A 15740-nucleotide genomic window follows, 5' to 3' on the forward strand; every position below is an offset into this window, starting at 1 on the left:
ACGATTAAGACGCCAGAGGCCGTACCACGAAGACTAAATTTAGCAAATAAAGACAAATTTTCCTTGATTTATAATCGGACCCTAGACCTCCCACATGCTAACCCAAAATGCTAACCACTGCACCAACTGCACAGCACTATTCAGACATAATGAGAGAGGTAATTACCTACATGTCATTAAAGTGTTGCCAGATTGTCAATATTTGACGTCCGTTTACTGCCGGTGATATGCGCAGTGCGAAATCTTGTGAGAGACATCATTGTATTGTTAGTACGTGAGGAATAGCACTGCAAAGTCCGAGTCCACGAATTGTTCTTCACCCTGTATAATAAATGATTATTATCATGTCTATTAACTGTGTCTACATTAGCGTGGGTATCAGTACAAAGACTGAATCATACTCTCATTTGCAAAGTGTAACTAGCCGGTTTGTGGTACTGGGAAAACAAGAAACATTTTAAGATAGTTCTGTTATTTAAAAAGGGAGACCTGTCGATAATTGTGGATTTTATAAATACGTTCTTTTAATGAAATGTTCATAAAAGCTATTAGGCCGAGACTGGTCAAATGTAAAAGACGTGGGAATGTGCGGTTTAGTACTAATATCGGAATGTCTATGATGCGCCTCAGCCAGTCAGAGGACAGTTCGTACTCGCGTATTTGCTGGGCCAAAGAATTGCTCTGTGAAGTCTTGGGAAGTTCGGAGCTCAGCTATCATCACGTTCGGACGCATACATTAGGAGCTCTGAACAGATGTAGTAATTCAGCAGAGTAATGAGAAAAACTTGACTGTGAAGTGCCGCAAAGTGAATGTGAACGTGTGAGAAAGACGAACGAGCGAGATTCCGATTTTTAGATGTAAACTGTGACTTTTTTGAAGTAACTAAAATCCGCGTGACGTATTGCGCAAGTTGAAACCGAGAACTAAACATTAAAAGGGATCACGTTGGGTGTATTTGAGCGAGCATTATGTCCGTCTTGTAACCCTTTTTGGTATTAGGTTTGGTTCAATAGCATAGGCTAAGCTGTTGCGAGTGACGACGGTTGGGTGTGTGTGTTGAAACTGTAACTCAAGAGTGTGACGGGCATGGCCGTGTTTTTGTTGGTTGGTTATGGGAGGGGACCAAACAGCCAGACCGTCGGTCCCATCGCATTAGGGAGGGATGACGGTCGTGTCCTTTCATAGGAAACATCGCGCCGTTTGCCTGAAGCGATTTAGGGAAATCACAGAAAACCTAAATCGGGATGGGCGGACGTGGGTTTGAAACGTCGTCCTCCCGAATGTGCGAGTCCAGCGTGCTAAACACTGCGACACCTTGCTCGGTCGTGTTTTTGTATCAGACGAGTAACAATACCGTGAAATCATCGCTCACAGACTGTCTGTCGTTTAACAGCTCAGTTTAGCTGACACTAACAAAAATCTGATACACTCTGTCTCTACTACAGGTCACTCAACTCTCTTATCTGACAGGACAGGCGCGTGGCCTGGACTGCAGAAGAGGACATCATCGAAAGGTGAATGGGTATTTCTGTAGGAAGAACACAACAACCACCCTTTAGCAAATGCAGACTAAATTCACGATCAACATTAAGCTCGCGATACCATGCACATATGCGTAAGAACCGCGCATAAAGAACTAGAAAGGCGCACCATTCTTCGATTAGACAATTGGTTATCAAAACCCGGAAACAGTAAAGTCTAGGAGAATGTGCCTAGAGTTAATTGACGTAAAATGAGCAGGTAAAACTAGTTGCAGATGCAGATTGGCTGGTGAAATCAGAGGAAATATACTTCACTCACAAAAACGTTTCTCAAACCGATTAGGTGCGTATTGCCGCTCTGTCCGAGACCAGTAGCAGGAACAAGTACGTGAGGAGATAGAGAATCTCCAAAGAAGACTGCCTCTGGATCACGGGTTCGATTCCCGGCCGGGTTGGGGATTTTCTCTGCCCAGGGACCGGGTGTTAGCGTTGTCCTCATCATTTCGTCATCATCATCATTCGTAACAGTGGCTAGATTGGACTGTGTAAAAATTGGACTGTGTAAAAATTGGACTGTGTAAAAATTGGGACTCTGTTGGAGGACTGATGACTACGCAGTTGGCCGCCCCACAGACCGAACATCGTCACCCAAAGAAGAGCTGCCTGTTTCGTCATGAATTCTTTTGGTTAGCACCGCAGTTTGAGGGAAAAGTTCAACTGACTCTAACTGCAGAATCTGCAAGCCAGACATTATACGTCACCGAGAGGTATAGTTTTAAATTTCGGAGAGCTTACGTAACAATTGATAATTTCATGTGGCACAGTGTCCTGATGAATAAGTTTCAATTGAACGCTTCTTCGGCGACTTGCGTGCTCCTGACCTATCACACTAAACGTACCCGGAAAAAAGGGCCTAAGATTCAGCATGGAATCCTAACCGCTTGTCATTCCTAGTGAACCTTCACATCTCCGAGGGGTAAAGGATAGGTTAAAGCTAGAACGAAAATATCCACGTTTCGACTGAGATCTATACCGCGATCTCTCGGTTTCTAAGCACGCATTTTACTGCTTCCAGCTCCCCTCCCCCCTCCAATCCCAGAGCCTGCGGACCAAGATCCACATGCAACATATTACCTTCTCTTGCAAACGTCTCGCAAAATTACCGTGATGGTAAAATCACAGACACAAACAAACCGAGCTCATACGGAGGCTTACCGAGGGCCGTTTTCCGCACGCGTTCGAGGGTGGAACAGGAATGTGGGCAAAGGTTAGTGCTATCCTAAGTGTCCTCCGTCTCTCTTCTCAACTGAATGTGTCGAATATTTTGTGAGGTGGTAGTAACCGTCGAAACAAGAAAAAAAATGCTGCAGTAACAGTGGGCTCTAAAATACTTAGCTTAAGAGCGATGAGGACTTTTTCATCTTCGCTACTGTGAAACACATCTCTTTCACTGTAAGCTCTTTACTTTCCTTCTTTTGGTTGGAGGTAGTATGGGCCAAAGCAAGAAAAAGAAGTACAGTAAACGTAGGGTTTAACATGCATATTTCAAGAGCTATAAGCGCTTGTTCAATAGAGGAGATCTGTTTCACAATAGAGAAGATAAACAAGTGATCGCAGATATTAAGGAATGCATTTTAGAACCCACGTTTGTTGCACTTTTTTCTTGTTTCGATGGTTACCATCACCTCGCAAAATATTCAACACTTTTGTTAACATCCTGAAGATCTAGACGTATAATCAATAAATCTAAAACCTAGTTACATAAAAAAATTTTGCAACAATTTAAACAACTTCTGATAAGTTCAAATATCAAAGCAACCTGTATTTAGCATAATCTTCAAAGAATATAAGCCTGCTATTACGTACCGGGTGTTTATAATCAAAGAGCAGCGACACACAGGGTCCAGTGTGGGCTGTAATTATCGTATGGCAGCGAAACTTGGAAGATATTCTAATGCGTTAATGAGGAACTGATTTACGCTGGCAAAAAGCAGTTCCAGTTTCTGACACCGAGTTCAAATCTGGCGCTCTGAGTGCAAGAAAGACGCATATAAATGTTTCCACACGTGATCTATTAGGAACGGGCGTAGGTAGAAAATGTCAAACAAGTGAGAAAGGCATAACGTTGATTTTATTACGAACCACTGCTTACATCAGAGACGTCCACGATATGCTCCGTCTGTAAAACGACGTGATCAACAATTGCTCGCAGCAGTCCCTGTGGAATCTGAGCAACGTGTTCCAGTATACTGACCGTCAGATGAGATAGGTACCAACGCGTCCGTAGTAACGCGTTCTTATAGATACCCCGAGAACCAAACTCACATGGATTCAGATCAGATGACCTTGTAGGTCATGTATCTACATCTACATCTACATCTATACTCCGCGAGCCACCTTACGGTGTGTGGCGGAGGGTACTTATTGTACCACTATCTGATCCCCCCTTCCCTGTTCCATTCACGAATTGTGCGTGGGAAGAACAACTGCTTGTAAGTCTCCGTATTTGCTCTAATTTCTCGGATCTTTTCGTTGTGATCATTACGCGAGATATATGTGGGCGGTAGTAATATGTTGCCCATCTCTTCCCGGAATGTGCTCTCTCGTAATTTAGATAATAAACCTCTCCGTATTGCGTAACGCCTTTCTTGAAGTGTCCGCCACTGGAGCTTGTTCAGCATCTCCGTAACGCTCTCGCGCTGACTAAATGTCCCCATGACGAATCGCGCTGCTTTTCGCTGGATCATGTCTATCTCTTCTATTAATCCAACCTGGTAAGCGTCCCATACTGATGAGCAATACTCAAGAATCGGACGAACAAGCGTTTTGTAAGCTACTTCTTTCGTCGATGAGTCACATTTTCTTAGAATTCTTCCTATGAATCTCAACCTGGCGCCTGCTTTTCCCACTATTTGTTTTATGTGATCATTCCACTTCAGATCGCTCCGGATAGTAACTCCTAAGTATTTTACGGTCGTTACCGCTTCCAATGATTTACCACCTATGGCATAATCGTACTGGAATGGATTTCTGCCCCTATGTATGCGCATTATATTACATTTATCTACGTTTAGGGAAAGCTGCCAGCTGTCGCACCATGCATTAATCCTCTGCAGGTCCTCCTGGAGTACGTACGAGTCTTCTGATGTTGCTACTTTCTTGTAGACAACCGTGTCATCTGCAAATAGCCTCACGGAGCTACCGATGTTGTCAACTAAGTCATTTATGTATATTGTAAACAATAAAGGTCCTATCACGCTTCCCTGCGGTACTCCCGAAATTACCTCTACATCTGCAGATTTTGAACCGTTAAGAATGACATGTTGTGTTCTTTCTTCTAGGAAATCCTGAATCCAATCACAAACCTGGTCCGATATTCCGTAAGCTCGTATTTTTTTCACTAAACGTAAGTGCGGAACCGTATCAAATGCCTTCCTGAAGTCCAGGAATACGGCATCAATCTGCTCGCCAGTGTCTACGGCACTGTGAATTTCTTGGGCAAATAGGGCGAGCTGAGTTTCACATGATCTCTGTTTGCGGAATCCATGTTGGTTATGATGAAGGAGATTTGTATTATCTAAGAACGTCATAATACGAGAACACAAAACATGTTCCATTATTCTACAACAGATTGACGTAAGCGAAATAGGCCTATAATTATTCGCATCTGATTTATGACCCTTCTTGAAAATGGGAACGACCTGCGCTTTCTTCCAGTCGCTAGGTACTTTACGTTCTTCCAGCGATCTACGATAAATTGCTGATAGAAAGGGGGCAAGTTCTTTAGCATAATCATTGTAGAATCTTAAGGGTATCTCGTCTGGTCCGGATGCTTTTCCGCTACTAAGTGATAGCAGTTGTTTTTCAATTCCGATATCGTTTATTTCAATATTTTCCATTTTGGCGTCCGTGCGACGGCTGAAGTCAGGGACCGTGTTACGATTTTCCGCAGTGAAACAGTTTCGGAACACTGAATTCAGTATTTCTGCCTTTCTTCGGTCGTCCTCTGTTTCGGTGCCATCGTGGTCAACGAGTGACTGAATAGGGGATTTAGATCCGCTTACCGATTTTACATATGACCAAAACTTTTTAGGGTTCTTGTTTAGATTGTTTGCCAATGTTTTATGTTCGAATTCGTTGAATGCTTCTCTCATTGCTCTCTGGGAAACCTCTGGAGATAACACATTGCCTGTAAGCCTGAAAGAACCTCTGGGTATATTCTCTTCAAAGAAGAGTTGACCGTGAATAAAGGTGCTCGTGAATCCACACAACACAGTCACATACGGCGAGTGCGGTGGCTATTTAAGCACAACACGCGATTTAACAGTACCCCAAATTGGGCAGTTTAGTATACTCACTGCACTCTGTAGTGTAAAATGTGCCTCATCACTCCATAGAATATTGCCCGGCCAAACCTATTAGCAAATTCAGAACGTTGCTGCGGATCATGAGGTTTCAGTTTCTGCACCGTCTGGATACTGTACTGGTACCAGTGCAAAAAAGGTACAAAACAGTCCGTATTGTTGACTGCTCGACTGACAATGCACGCGACAGTACACTAGCACTAGCCTTACCCGGGCCACTTGTTACTGGGTCAGTTGTAGCAACGCCGACACCGTCAATAATCTCCGCTGTGATGGGACGCCTTCCCCTTCCAGGTGCCACAATAAGCTCACCTGTATTTTCAATCTTCGTTTACGTCTTCTTTAAGCTATTTAACGACATCTGGCTCTCAGTCGGCGATACTCTCTCAGTGCACCACTGTAGCTGCTGCCGTTCACAGAAAGCAGACTCACTAACAGCGCACCGTCTTCCTTCTCTACGTCCATACTGTTCACTCACTTTATGGTTTGTCAGCTGACAGCATGGGTGTCATGCAGTCATACAAACAGTGTATAGCGCCAGATTTGCACGTTTTGGCCAAAACTGAAACTAATTTGTTTTCCGACATTAACCGCTACCGTTTTAACGCATTAGAATGAACATTTCGTTCATAAGGGACGGCATTATGAGGGCTGCGAGTGTTGGTCAGTATAAATAAAACTGTTTCTGCGCCAGTCACTTCTTTATATTGCCACTATGCGTTTTGATGGATCACGCCATCGGCTTCAGGTGAAGATTGTTTATTTACATGGTTGATGTTGGTTAACAGTACAGACATCTTTTCACAGTCGCAGGCCAGCGGCAGTGTAGGTCTTGCGTCTTTTGCTAATGGTAAAAATTGTTTATTTAAAAAAGGCACTTTAGACGTTGAAAAACAAGAATTTCTGACAGTGAACTGACGTACAGGGACGGTAGAGTTGTAAATATAACGTTCGGTGGAGAGGAAATACATTAGGCCACAGTATGCAGACCTTTAACAACTCTGACGTCCAGTAAGTATAATTCACCGTCAGAAATTAATGTTTTCTTTTGCCTCTAAAGCGCCTTTTCTAAATAAACAGTTTCATCATTAGCAAAAGACGCAAAATAACCTACACTGCCGTCGGTTTGCGACTAGGAAAAGACGTCTGTACTCTACAGCAACACCAGCCATGTAAATAATTAATTCCCTCCCTGAAGATGGTGGTGTGAACCATCGAAACGCGTTGTGACAAAATAACGAAGTGACTGACGCAGAAACTGCATTATTTGTAACGCACTATAATATCTATTAAGTTTGGCTGCCATACAGCAATTAGAGGGCATCCGGGACGTCTGTGAGTAACCGCACTTCATTAAAACTACCCGGTATTATTATCCTCTGTAATACTGATTCTCTTCATGGACAGATCCATACACCCAGATTTTCGTTGCTCCCTTTAAATCTCACGCAGTAGACAGCCTATGTTAAAAAATGACTTATTCCTATAAGATAGCGATGTGTGTGTGTGGGTCGTAGAGTAAAGCGCAACTGACGGTCGACGCCAGTCATTGTGTCAAAGACCAGTGTCGATCGTGCGGGTCGCGTAAGAGAGAAAGTTATGATTGTCACGATAACAACAATTTTTGCCTTTACTGTCGTTGGAGAATACATTACGGGAGTTCTAATTCTTAGCCGGATTGGCACGTTGATACACTGGACTCTGTTCTTTCACGTAAGCAGATAATGAATGGTGTATGACGACACACTACCACCGCTCTCTATGTATGCAGGTCACTGCGTCGTGTTTCACATACGTTACATTCGTGCCTGTGGCCCCATCTGCCTAACGGAGCCTGCGAGTAGCAGTCAAAGATGGGAGACAGATGGAAGTATCCTAACGTGTTTTAATAACATGCCTACACTCAACAGTACGAAGTTGCAAGTTAAAGTAGTGTAATATAGTTTCTGTACACAGCGAAGAGTGATGGAACTGTAGTGATAGCAACAGAACGAGGTGCTTTGTTTTCCTTTGCCATCTTTGCGCAGTGAATCAAGTCGGATATGACCTTTTAAACGCACTGTTTTCGTCAAGGCTTAGTGTCCCTCAGAGGTTAAGGATATCTTAGTGGTAGCTCAGTTCTGTGGACCTAGACTTCACACTGTTTCATTTAAGGATCAATTCTGGCGGTCACCTGCAGTAATGTAGGAAATCGAGGTAAAGCAAATCAGGCCAGCGGAACGGACATAACACCCTGCTCCTCACGAATTCTTATAGGACGTTTTAGCCTCAACACTCATTAGAGTCAGCTATGTCCTATTCGAAACACTATGCATAAACTGAAAAGTTAGGAGGAGCATGACACCTACGATTAAACTGATTGAATGAATCATGGGTACAGGAAGTAAGTTATCGTTACCGGATCTATACTAACAGTCACTCCGTCGACGTAACTCTGCTATCACAATTAAAGTTTGCTGGCACTTCTCTTGCAGATCTGTCTGCAGATTCAAATATATTCGTTACAATACGTAACTCATTCACGAATGACCTTTATCTGATATATTGCTTACCGCTCATATGAACTTCGTTTAACACTGTACATCAGAAAGCTTCGTCGCCATTGATTCACGGGTAATTATGGTCGTAGGATGGACAAAACCCTTCGAGTTAAATTTTCGCAGGCAGTTTAGGTTACAATAGAAATATAACTGATGCAAACCTTTAAATATATACATTGGACCTTTAAATATATACATTGCTCCTAAAACTCGTACTTTGGACCAGGCAAGAACCCCTTTGACATGATCACAGCACATCAGTTTAAAGCTTATACCTCTGCAGAAGGTTGTGCGATTAAGATGGTGACTGGCCTTTAATTTACCAGTAACACTGTAATTTATTTCGTTTGATCAAGGCGTATTCACACATTAAGCGGTGAGCTGAATTGTGTTTTCAATACTGTTAATTACGACTTCGGTACTGTGCAACGTCTGGTGCCAGATGTTGATTTCAGAGGTCGTTGCCACCGATTGAGACCCAGAATGGTCTTTAGATTAAAGCAGCTGGTGCAAAAGATTTTATGTTCTGTTCATGTTCTGAGATTAGGGACTATGATAAACTACACAGTTTTTAGATTATACTTGGAAAATGTGATTATCATTACACCAAATAAAAAGTGCTACCGAACTGTGTTAGTTACATAAACATCATCAGAAATTCTACAAATCGGCTGTTTGCGCACTCCTCATCTGTGTTTTGCATTCATTGTTCATTAAAGCTTACGTACACAGAACACTTCCTGGGAGAAACTCTCGTATATCCCTAGTGGCGGGCGATGTAATGTCCGACGAAGAGCTTGTGTGCGTGTGTGTGTGTGTGTGTGTGTGTGTATGTGTGCGTGTCTGTGTGTGTGTGTCAGCGAGGGTGGGTAGGTGTAGGTCGGCAAGCTTGTTGTATTAATTAATTCCATGTTCGCACAACTGACATCACCAACAAGCTAATATAGACCGGACCTTCCACGTCGATTTTATTCTGCGGTTTGCTGTTGCCAACACCTTTTCAGCATGAATAATTTCCTACTTAAAGCCGAGCGCCCCGCCAACTCATCAAATAATGGTACGATTTTTACGTTGTTAACAAATTAATATCTCCGAAGAACGGGATAAAGAGTTAGCAATACATTCGCCACACGCGTGTTTGAATAAATGCCTCATGTCTAAGAGTTCATGATACCTTTGTACATTTTAAAATAAGAAAGTAATTATGTCCTAAATAAATTGATTAATGGTGGCTGTTTGCACAGGATTTGTATCAGTCTTCCAAATTTAATGAACAACGTAACACACGTAAAATATTATCTCCATAGACATTACATCTGATGTACTATATAATACAGTGGCAAGTGGTTAGCGAATGTCTTGCTGTCTCATTCTGCTCTGGCAATCACAAAACAAAAGTTCTGATGAAACTATTATGCTACTCTTCACAATGCTTAGAAGAAATTCTGCGCAAACGTTCATTCTGAGTTCCTGAATGTCCTATAGTCGCTCTTTCACGACTGAATAGTGTAAAATTCGTTTTCAGTACACGTTACACGTATTGTTGCATGTTTCTTTCTTCCTTTTCTTATTTTTCTCCTAGTAAATAAGCGCTAATTAAATCGTCAATGAATTTGTCAAAAAATGAATTTCCTATTCCAGTACACGTGCTTCGTCCCTCATAGTGCCTTATCACTGAATTTAAATATGATCGTCAGCCGAGTGTATGTTCGTTTCTGTCTAGGAATTCACAAAAACGACAAAAATTCGTACCTTGAAACTATGACTTTTTCTCCAACCTGCAGAGAGTGAATTAACTGACACATGAATTCCGGCAGCATCGTGTGCATCTAACAGAAGCGTTCAGCAGCTGTAAGTCTTACACCTCTCTACAGTTATACAATTCTGTTATTAATACTGGTTGCCATTTTTGTTACTTGCTCTCTCAGTTATGTTTACCACGTATATAAGAGTAAATGTTATCCGTATTTTGCAACTGGATGTTTCCATTGTCACGTACAGATAACTAGAAGCTTACATTGCGTTCTTCTTATGCCTACACGTAAGTCAATGTACACACGAAAAAATAGGAAACATAAAAGTAAGTGATAAGTCAGAGTCTTACAATTGGAAGTAGCAAGATAACCTGTATGTGCTGCCAGGAAACGATATCTGTCTCATAATATGTATAGTTCATGAATTATTTCATAGGCCAGTGAAGGCGCCCAATAAGAATGTATGAAACTTTTGGTTGAAAACAGAGCATTCAGTTGCAAAAGACGAATAACTGGTTTCCAGTTAACGTTACACATTGTGAGACCAGCATAACTTCTTGCGTACAAGTTTTTCGTGAGGGACGTCGGTAGGGCATTGTACCGACAACGCGAGTTTTACGATTTGGGCGCGCATACATATTATGTAGCAGTCACGCACGGGCAGAATGAGCCAGTGGGTCATGGCGGGTAGTGGGGTCGTCACACCTTGAGTGGACCGGAGTTGTATCGAATATTAGTAAATCTTCAATACGATACAAATATCAAGATATGTAGGAAGAGGAAATGTGATGAGAGAAAAAGTATCAGATAATTAAGAGGAAAAGAAAGGAATAAGAAATTATGAATGAAGTTTTTTTTCCAGGTTTAAGAGGAGTCTGAGGCGTTGAAAGTTAACAAATACGTGTGTATGGTGAGACAGTTATTGTTCCATACAAAGTTTCATCAAAACTTTAGCAATTTTCATGTGGAAATTTTCAAAATGTCACACTTCTAAGTGGAAATACGTTTAGGAAATTAGTAATGAATACGAACGTGGACTGTATGGTTAGCTTTGAATTTTTTGTCTAATAAGCAGTGACTATATTTTCGTACATTGCTGCTTTTAATAACTGGATATAACACTTGTATGTCCTACCAGTTGTGAAGTTGGAATAAACAATAATGAAGCTGTGTTAAAATGTAAACTAGAACGTGAGGTTGGCAGCAGGTAAAAGGTCGCTGTTCTTCAGTCTCTTTTGCTTACCTGTGTGTGAGATCTCCCCTCTTTCCCCTTCCACCAAGTAAATAATTTCGGATTACTTTTTATTATATTTGCGAGAGTTAATAACCATTGAAATACTGTAAGAGGTTGTGGAAGCATAGAAGATTTTGATCCTTTCCCTTCTTTGGCTTTTTATAAAGAAGAGTCACTCAAGTGTGGCTAAATTTCTCGTTCTTTTTTTTTTCTTTTTTTTTTTTAAAGTGACTGTTTCCTCCTAATGCATGGAATGGCTGTCTTACGACGTCTTCAGTGAAATGTAGATTGTTCTTAGCCGCAAAATTCTCGATGTTGTGCCGTGGCGGCCGATCATTGCGTCAGATCACTGTCTGCGAGCGAATACCAAGTTCTGAGGTACTACATACAGGCCGTGGGCGACGACACTCCGTCCGTCTCAGAGCATCGCCGCCGGCGGCGGCAACAGACGCCGGCCCCTACCTGCAGGCAGTGGTCCTCGATGGAAGAGGCCCTCTCGATGAGGTCGAGGTCGGGCTTGGGCCTGCGGCTGGTGCCCGCGCCGCCCCCGGGGCAGCCTGCGCCTCTGCCCCCGCCGCCGCCGCCGCCGCCTCCGCCGCCCCCGGCGCCGCCTCCGCCGCCGCCGCCGCCTTCGTCCATGAGTCGCGCGGCCGGCCGCAGCGCAGTCTGTGTTTCGCGGTGCGCTGCGTGTGGCCTACTGGCGGTGCGCGGGCGCGCCGGGGGCAGGCCGCGCATGCGCAGTGCGCGCCCGCCGCCGTTCGATAGCGGGCGTGCGCCAGCGGGACCGCCCCGGGCCGCGCGGGGGACCACTGTGCGCCCCCACAGCCCCCACTCACCCCCACCCACCCCCACACTCGCACTCCCGTGCGAACCACACACTCTCGACGAGGAAAGTTCCTACACCCATATTCGCGTCTCCTACGAAATCACGTCATCCATAACGTATCGCGCACAGACAGAAGGGAAGACTTGTTGTTGTCTGACTACGTGATTGACGAACACTCGCTGGAAACAGTCGCATCTACCATATATCTGGAAGGGTGCATTGGGATTGGTTTAAAATGTTACAACCTATCTAAGGCTTTTAATTGTGTGACTCACATCATTATCCTAGACAAATGGAAGCCTTATGGGACTGATGGTACAGCCAGCCAGTGGACACATGTAACCAAAAGAATGCAGGAAACTTGTATTTAGTAGTTCAACCAATTTACTCCGTGGATATTATTCTGACGCAAAGAAATCAGGTATGGGGTTCCCCAAGGCTCAATCTTAGTTCCATTATTATTCCTTATATAAATAAACGATCTTCCGTCCAATATACAACAAGCAGAATTAGCTTTTTTTTGCATATGATACTAGTATTGTAATCAGCCTCAGCACACACACAGAAAGAGAAGAAATAGTAAACAATTTTCTTAAAACATCAAAGACTGGTTTCCTGCAAAAAGTCTCACGCTCAATTTAAAAAACACAACATATTCAGTTCTACACATCTAGAGGTACTACACGTATAACAGCAGTACCATGGTAATAATAAATCAGTTTGAAACTTCAAAAATCTTAGGTGTTCGTACCGATGAGAATTTTAAAACTGGAAAAGGAATATTTTGGTGCTCCTAAAACATCTAGCATCATTGCAAATCTTGGAGAGAGACAAATTAGTAGGTTGACGTTGCTCGAAAACATGTTGTAGGAGTCATATGTCGTGCACACCCACGATCATCGTGTAGACATCAGTTTAAAGAGTTGGCCATCCTGACTACTGCTGCTCAGTACATTTATTCCCTCCTCAAGTTTTTCTTGTAAACAATTCACTACAGATCAAAAGGGACAATGATGCACATAATTATAAAATCAGAAGGAAACAGACATTCGTTGCTCTACACGAGGTTGTCTTTAGCACTGGATGGAGTGCACAATGTTGCAACAAAAAATTTTAGCAGCTTGCCCAGGGATATAAAATGTCTGAGAAATAGCAAAGTGAAATTTGAAAAGATCTGCAAAAGTTTTTCCTTGATAACTCCTTCTGACCTGTAGAAGAATTTCTGTTAATGTAATGCATAAAAGGTGCTGGATAAGAATTACTAACTCACATATGTAGATATTTAGAAAAAAATGCACTTTTTATAAGCATTCAGCATGTAGCCTTATTTAAAAATTAAGTTGTGATATGTATGTAAAATCACTTGTTCAACGTCATTACGATTTGTTGTGCAGATAATCCATGGAACATCAAACTAACTAGATGACTAACTAATAAGCTCGCCAGACATCGTATTAACCTAAGTATTAGTATAAAGGCCGATTCTCTCTTGTCGAAACCGAACGTCATGTCACGACACCGACATGCTTTCTCGGTAAAAAAGTTCTTAGGTCGACGTTGGTGGGGAGGAATGTGTTGTCGTTTGTTAAATTCGAATGTTAACTTACTTTCGCCGCTCTCACCCATATTATAGTTGATCTTTATTTCATTATTTTGCATTGTTTCCGTGACAAATTGCAAATCCTCCTTGCTGATTTGGATAGATTTTTGCACTGAGTATTCTTCCATAAGCGAGACAGATATCTGAAAGCGCAAAATGATTTACGTTTCACAACAACAGAACAGAGCTGTAGCCAACACTGTAAATAAATAAGAGCATAAACCGATGAAGTAATTTTCATTAAACAACCGTTTATGAAGTTGTTTGTGACGTCATTTGTTACAAACATAATGGATAAGGTAAACAGATTCTATGTAATTCCTTATAAATTTGGTATGATGGGTTTGAACGTACAAATTTTCACTAGAAAATAAATGTAGATGTTTTGAAACGTTGTTTCACATCCCAGTAACTTATCAAACAGAATAGTTCAAGAATATCTGTAACGAAGTTTTCTTAGGCTGTTAATTACGTTTACGGTTCTACTTTCTTGTATTCCGTAACTATATCCCGACTTTTTGTATCACAGACGACATGTGATAAACTCACTCTCATTTTTTGGTGCTAATCTGAGAGAATTAATGTCGTGTCTACGTTCCGTCTAGTGACAGTTCATTCTGTTCCGTTGACATCTTGTGTGAATCAGTCTTTAGCCGACCAGCACACTGGTCTCTTAGTGGTAGAGTTGTGCTCTACGAAAATTAAGTTTCGGTCGTTTTGGTACAATAAATAAATAACATAATGATTGGTAGGATCACTGGCAGTGTTGGTAACAATGGTAGGAAAAGAAACATAAGTCAGTGTGGAAGACGATGCCTTCTGTTTGTTTTTGGATTGTTTCTTTGTTTTGCATATAATTAGAGCTGCACATCGTTCAGTGTTAGTTCACTGTTTATTCTGCGTCCTTACAAAGTATAAATTGCATTTTATAAGTAATAATAATTAATTGATCCCATATCTTCTGCGATTTTATTTAACGAAAACAATTATTTTGATGCAAGTACAGTTTACAAGCACAAACATGAAATATCTTTATTATCATTGTTTTTTGTACTTAATATAACTCACGATCAAACGGAAAAGATTACTATTATTACAGATAAGTGCGAACGTTGTTTATGAACAACAACAAAATATTTTGTACAAGCTCGACGACGTATTGAAGCGGTGTTTGACATGTTTTAGTTTTTCAGTTTTCTTGTAATTTACCTTTCTTTTAGTAAAATGCGTTTTCTGCGCTTTAAGATAAATCTGTATTTATTATTATTATTTTTACTTCAACACCCCTCTGTTTGACCTTTCAAAGCAAGAATTTTCGAATAAAACTTTAATCCATATTTGACAATTTTAATTATTGTATAAATAGTTTTTGCTTTTAACAATAACTATGTAGAACAAACATGTTCCATAAATGATGTTGCCCTTCACTTTTCAGACATTTCACCGTTTCTGCTTTCTAGGGGAATCTAGTAAGACACTGATCTCATACGCAAACCAAATGATCGAAATGAGATAACGCCCAATACGTATGCAGCACACCTAACATACAGGTAACGCAGTTCGTAAAGCACAGGTAATGCCGATACGATCTTAACTGACAAAAGCCACTAGGAAAACTGCCGTAGACTGCGCTTACTATTACCAGTCTACCATAGCCTATGGTAATTTTACCAGTCTAGTTTGTAACACTGTAGATCGTCTCCGACACTGCACAGCATCGGCGACCAACAACGAATAAACAATCATAGCTAATAAAAATGTGGTTTCTTCATAAAGTATTTTAGTAATAGATCACAGTATGTTCCTTAATTTTTCGTCTTTCTTCGGATACAATCGCATTAACATTTTAAAATGCCGAAATCGGTTTGGGTCAGACATTTGTCATCTTCAGACCAATGGCACCTGCTGCAAGGAGTTTCACTTCCGTTGCTAGCAGCATG

The 15740-nt window shown here is 41.7% G+C and overlaps 1 protein-coding gene across 1 annotated transcript in view; it reads right to left on the bottom strand.

Moving 5' to 3' along the window:
• Nucleotides 1-12109, bottom strand: part of LOC124789267 (dipeptidase 1-like) — a 1467693-nt gene extending 1455584 nt beyond the window's left edge. Inside the window, exons 1-2 of the mRNA XM_047256565.1 lie at nt 12073-12109; nt 11837-11964 (exon numbers count right to left, since the gene is read on the bottom strand). Coding sequence (XP_047112521.1) covers nt 11837-11964; nt 12073-12109 — 165 coding nt within the window. The remainder of the gene's footprint in view (nt 1-11836; nt 11965-12072) is intronic.
• Nucleotides 12110-15740: the final 3631 nt, after the last annotated feature.

The sequence above is a fragment of the Schistocerca piceifrons genome, chromosome 3 (assembly GCF_021461385.2).
Source record: "Schistocerca piceifrons isolate TAMUIC-IGC-003096 chromosome 3, iqSchPice1.1, whole genome shotgun sequence".
Taxonomy (NCBI): Eukaryota; Metazoa; Arthropoda; class Insecta; order Orthoptera; family Acrididae; genus Schistocerca; species Schistocerca piceifrons.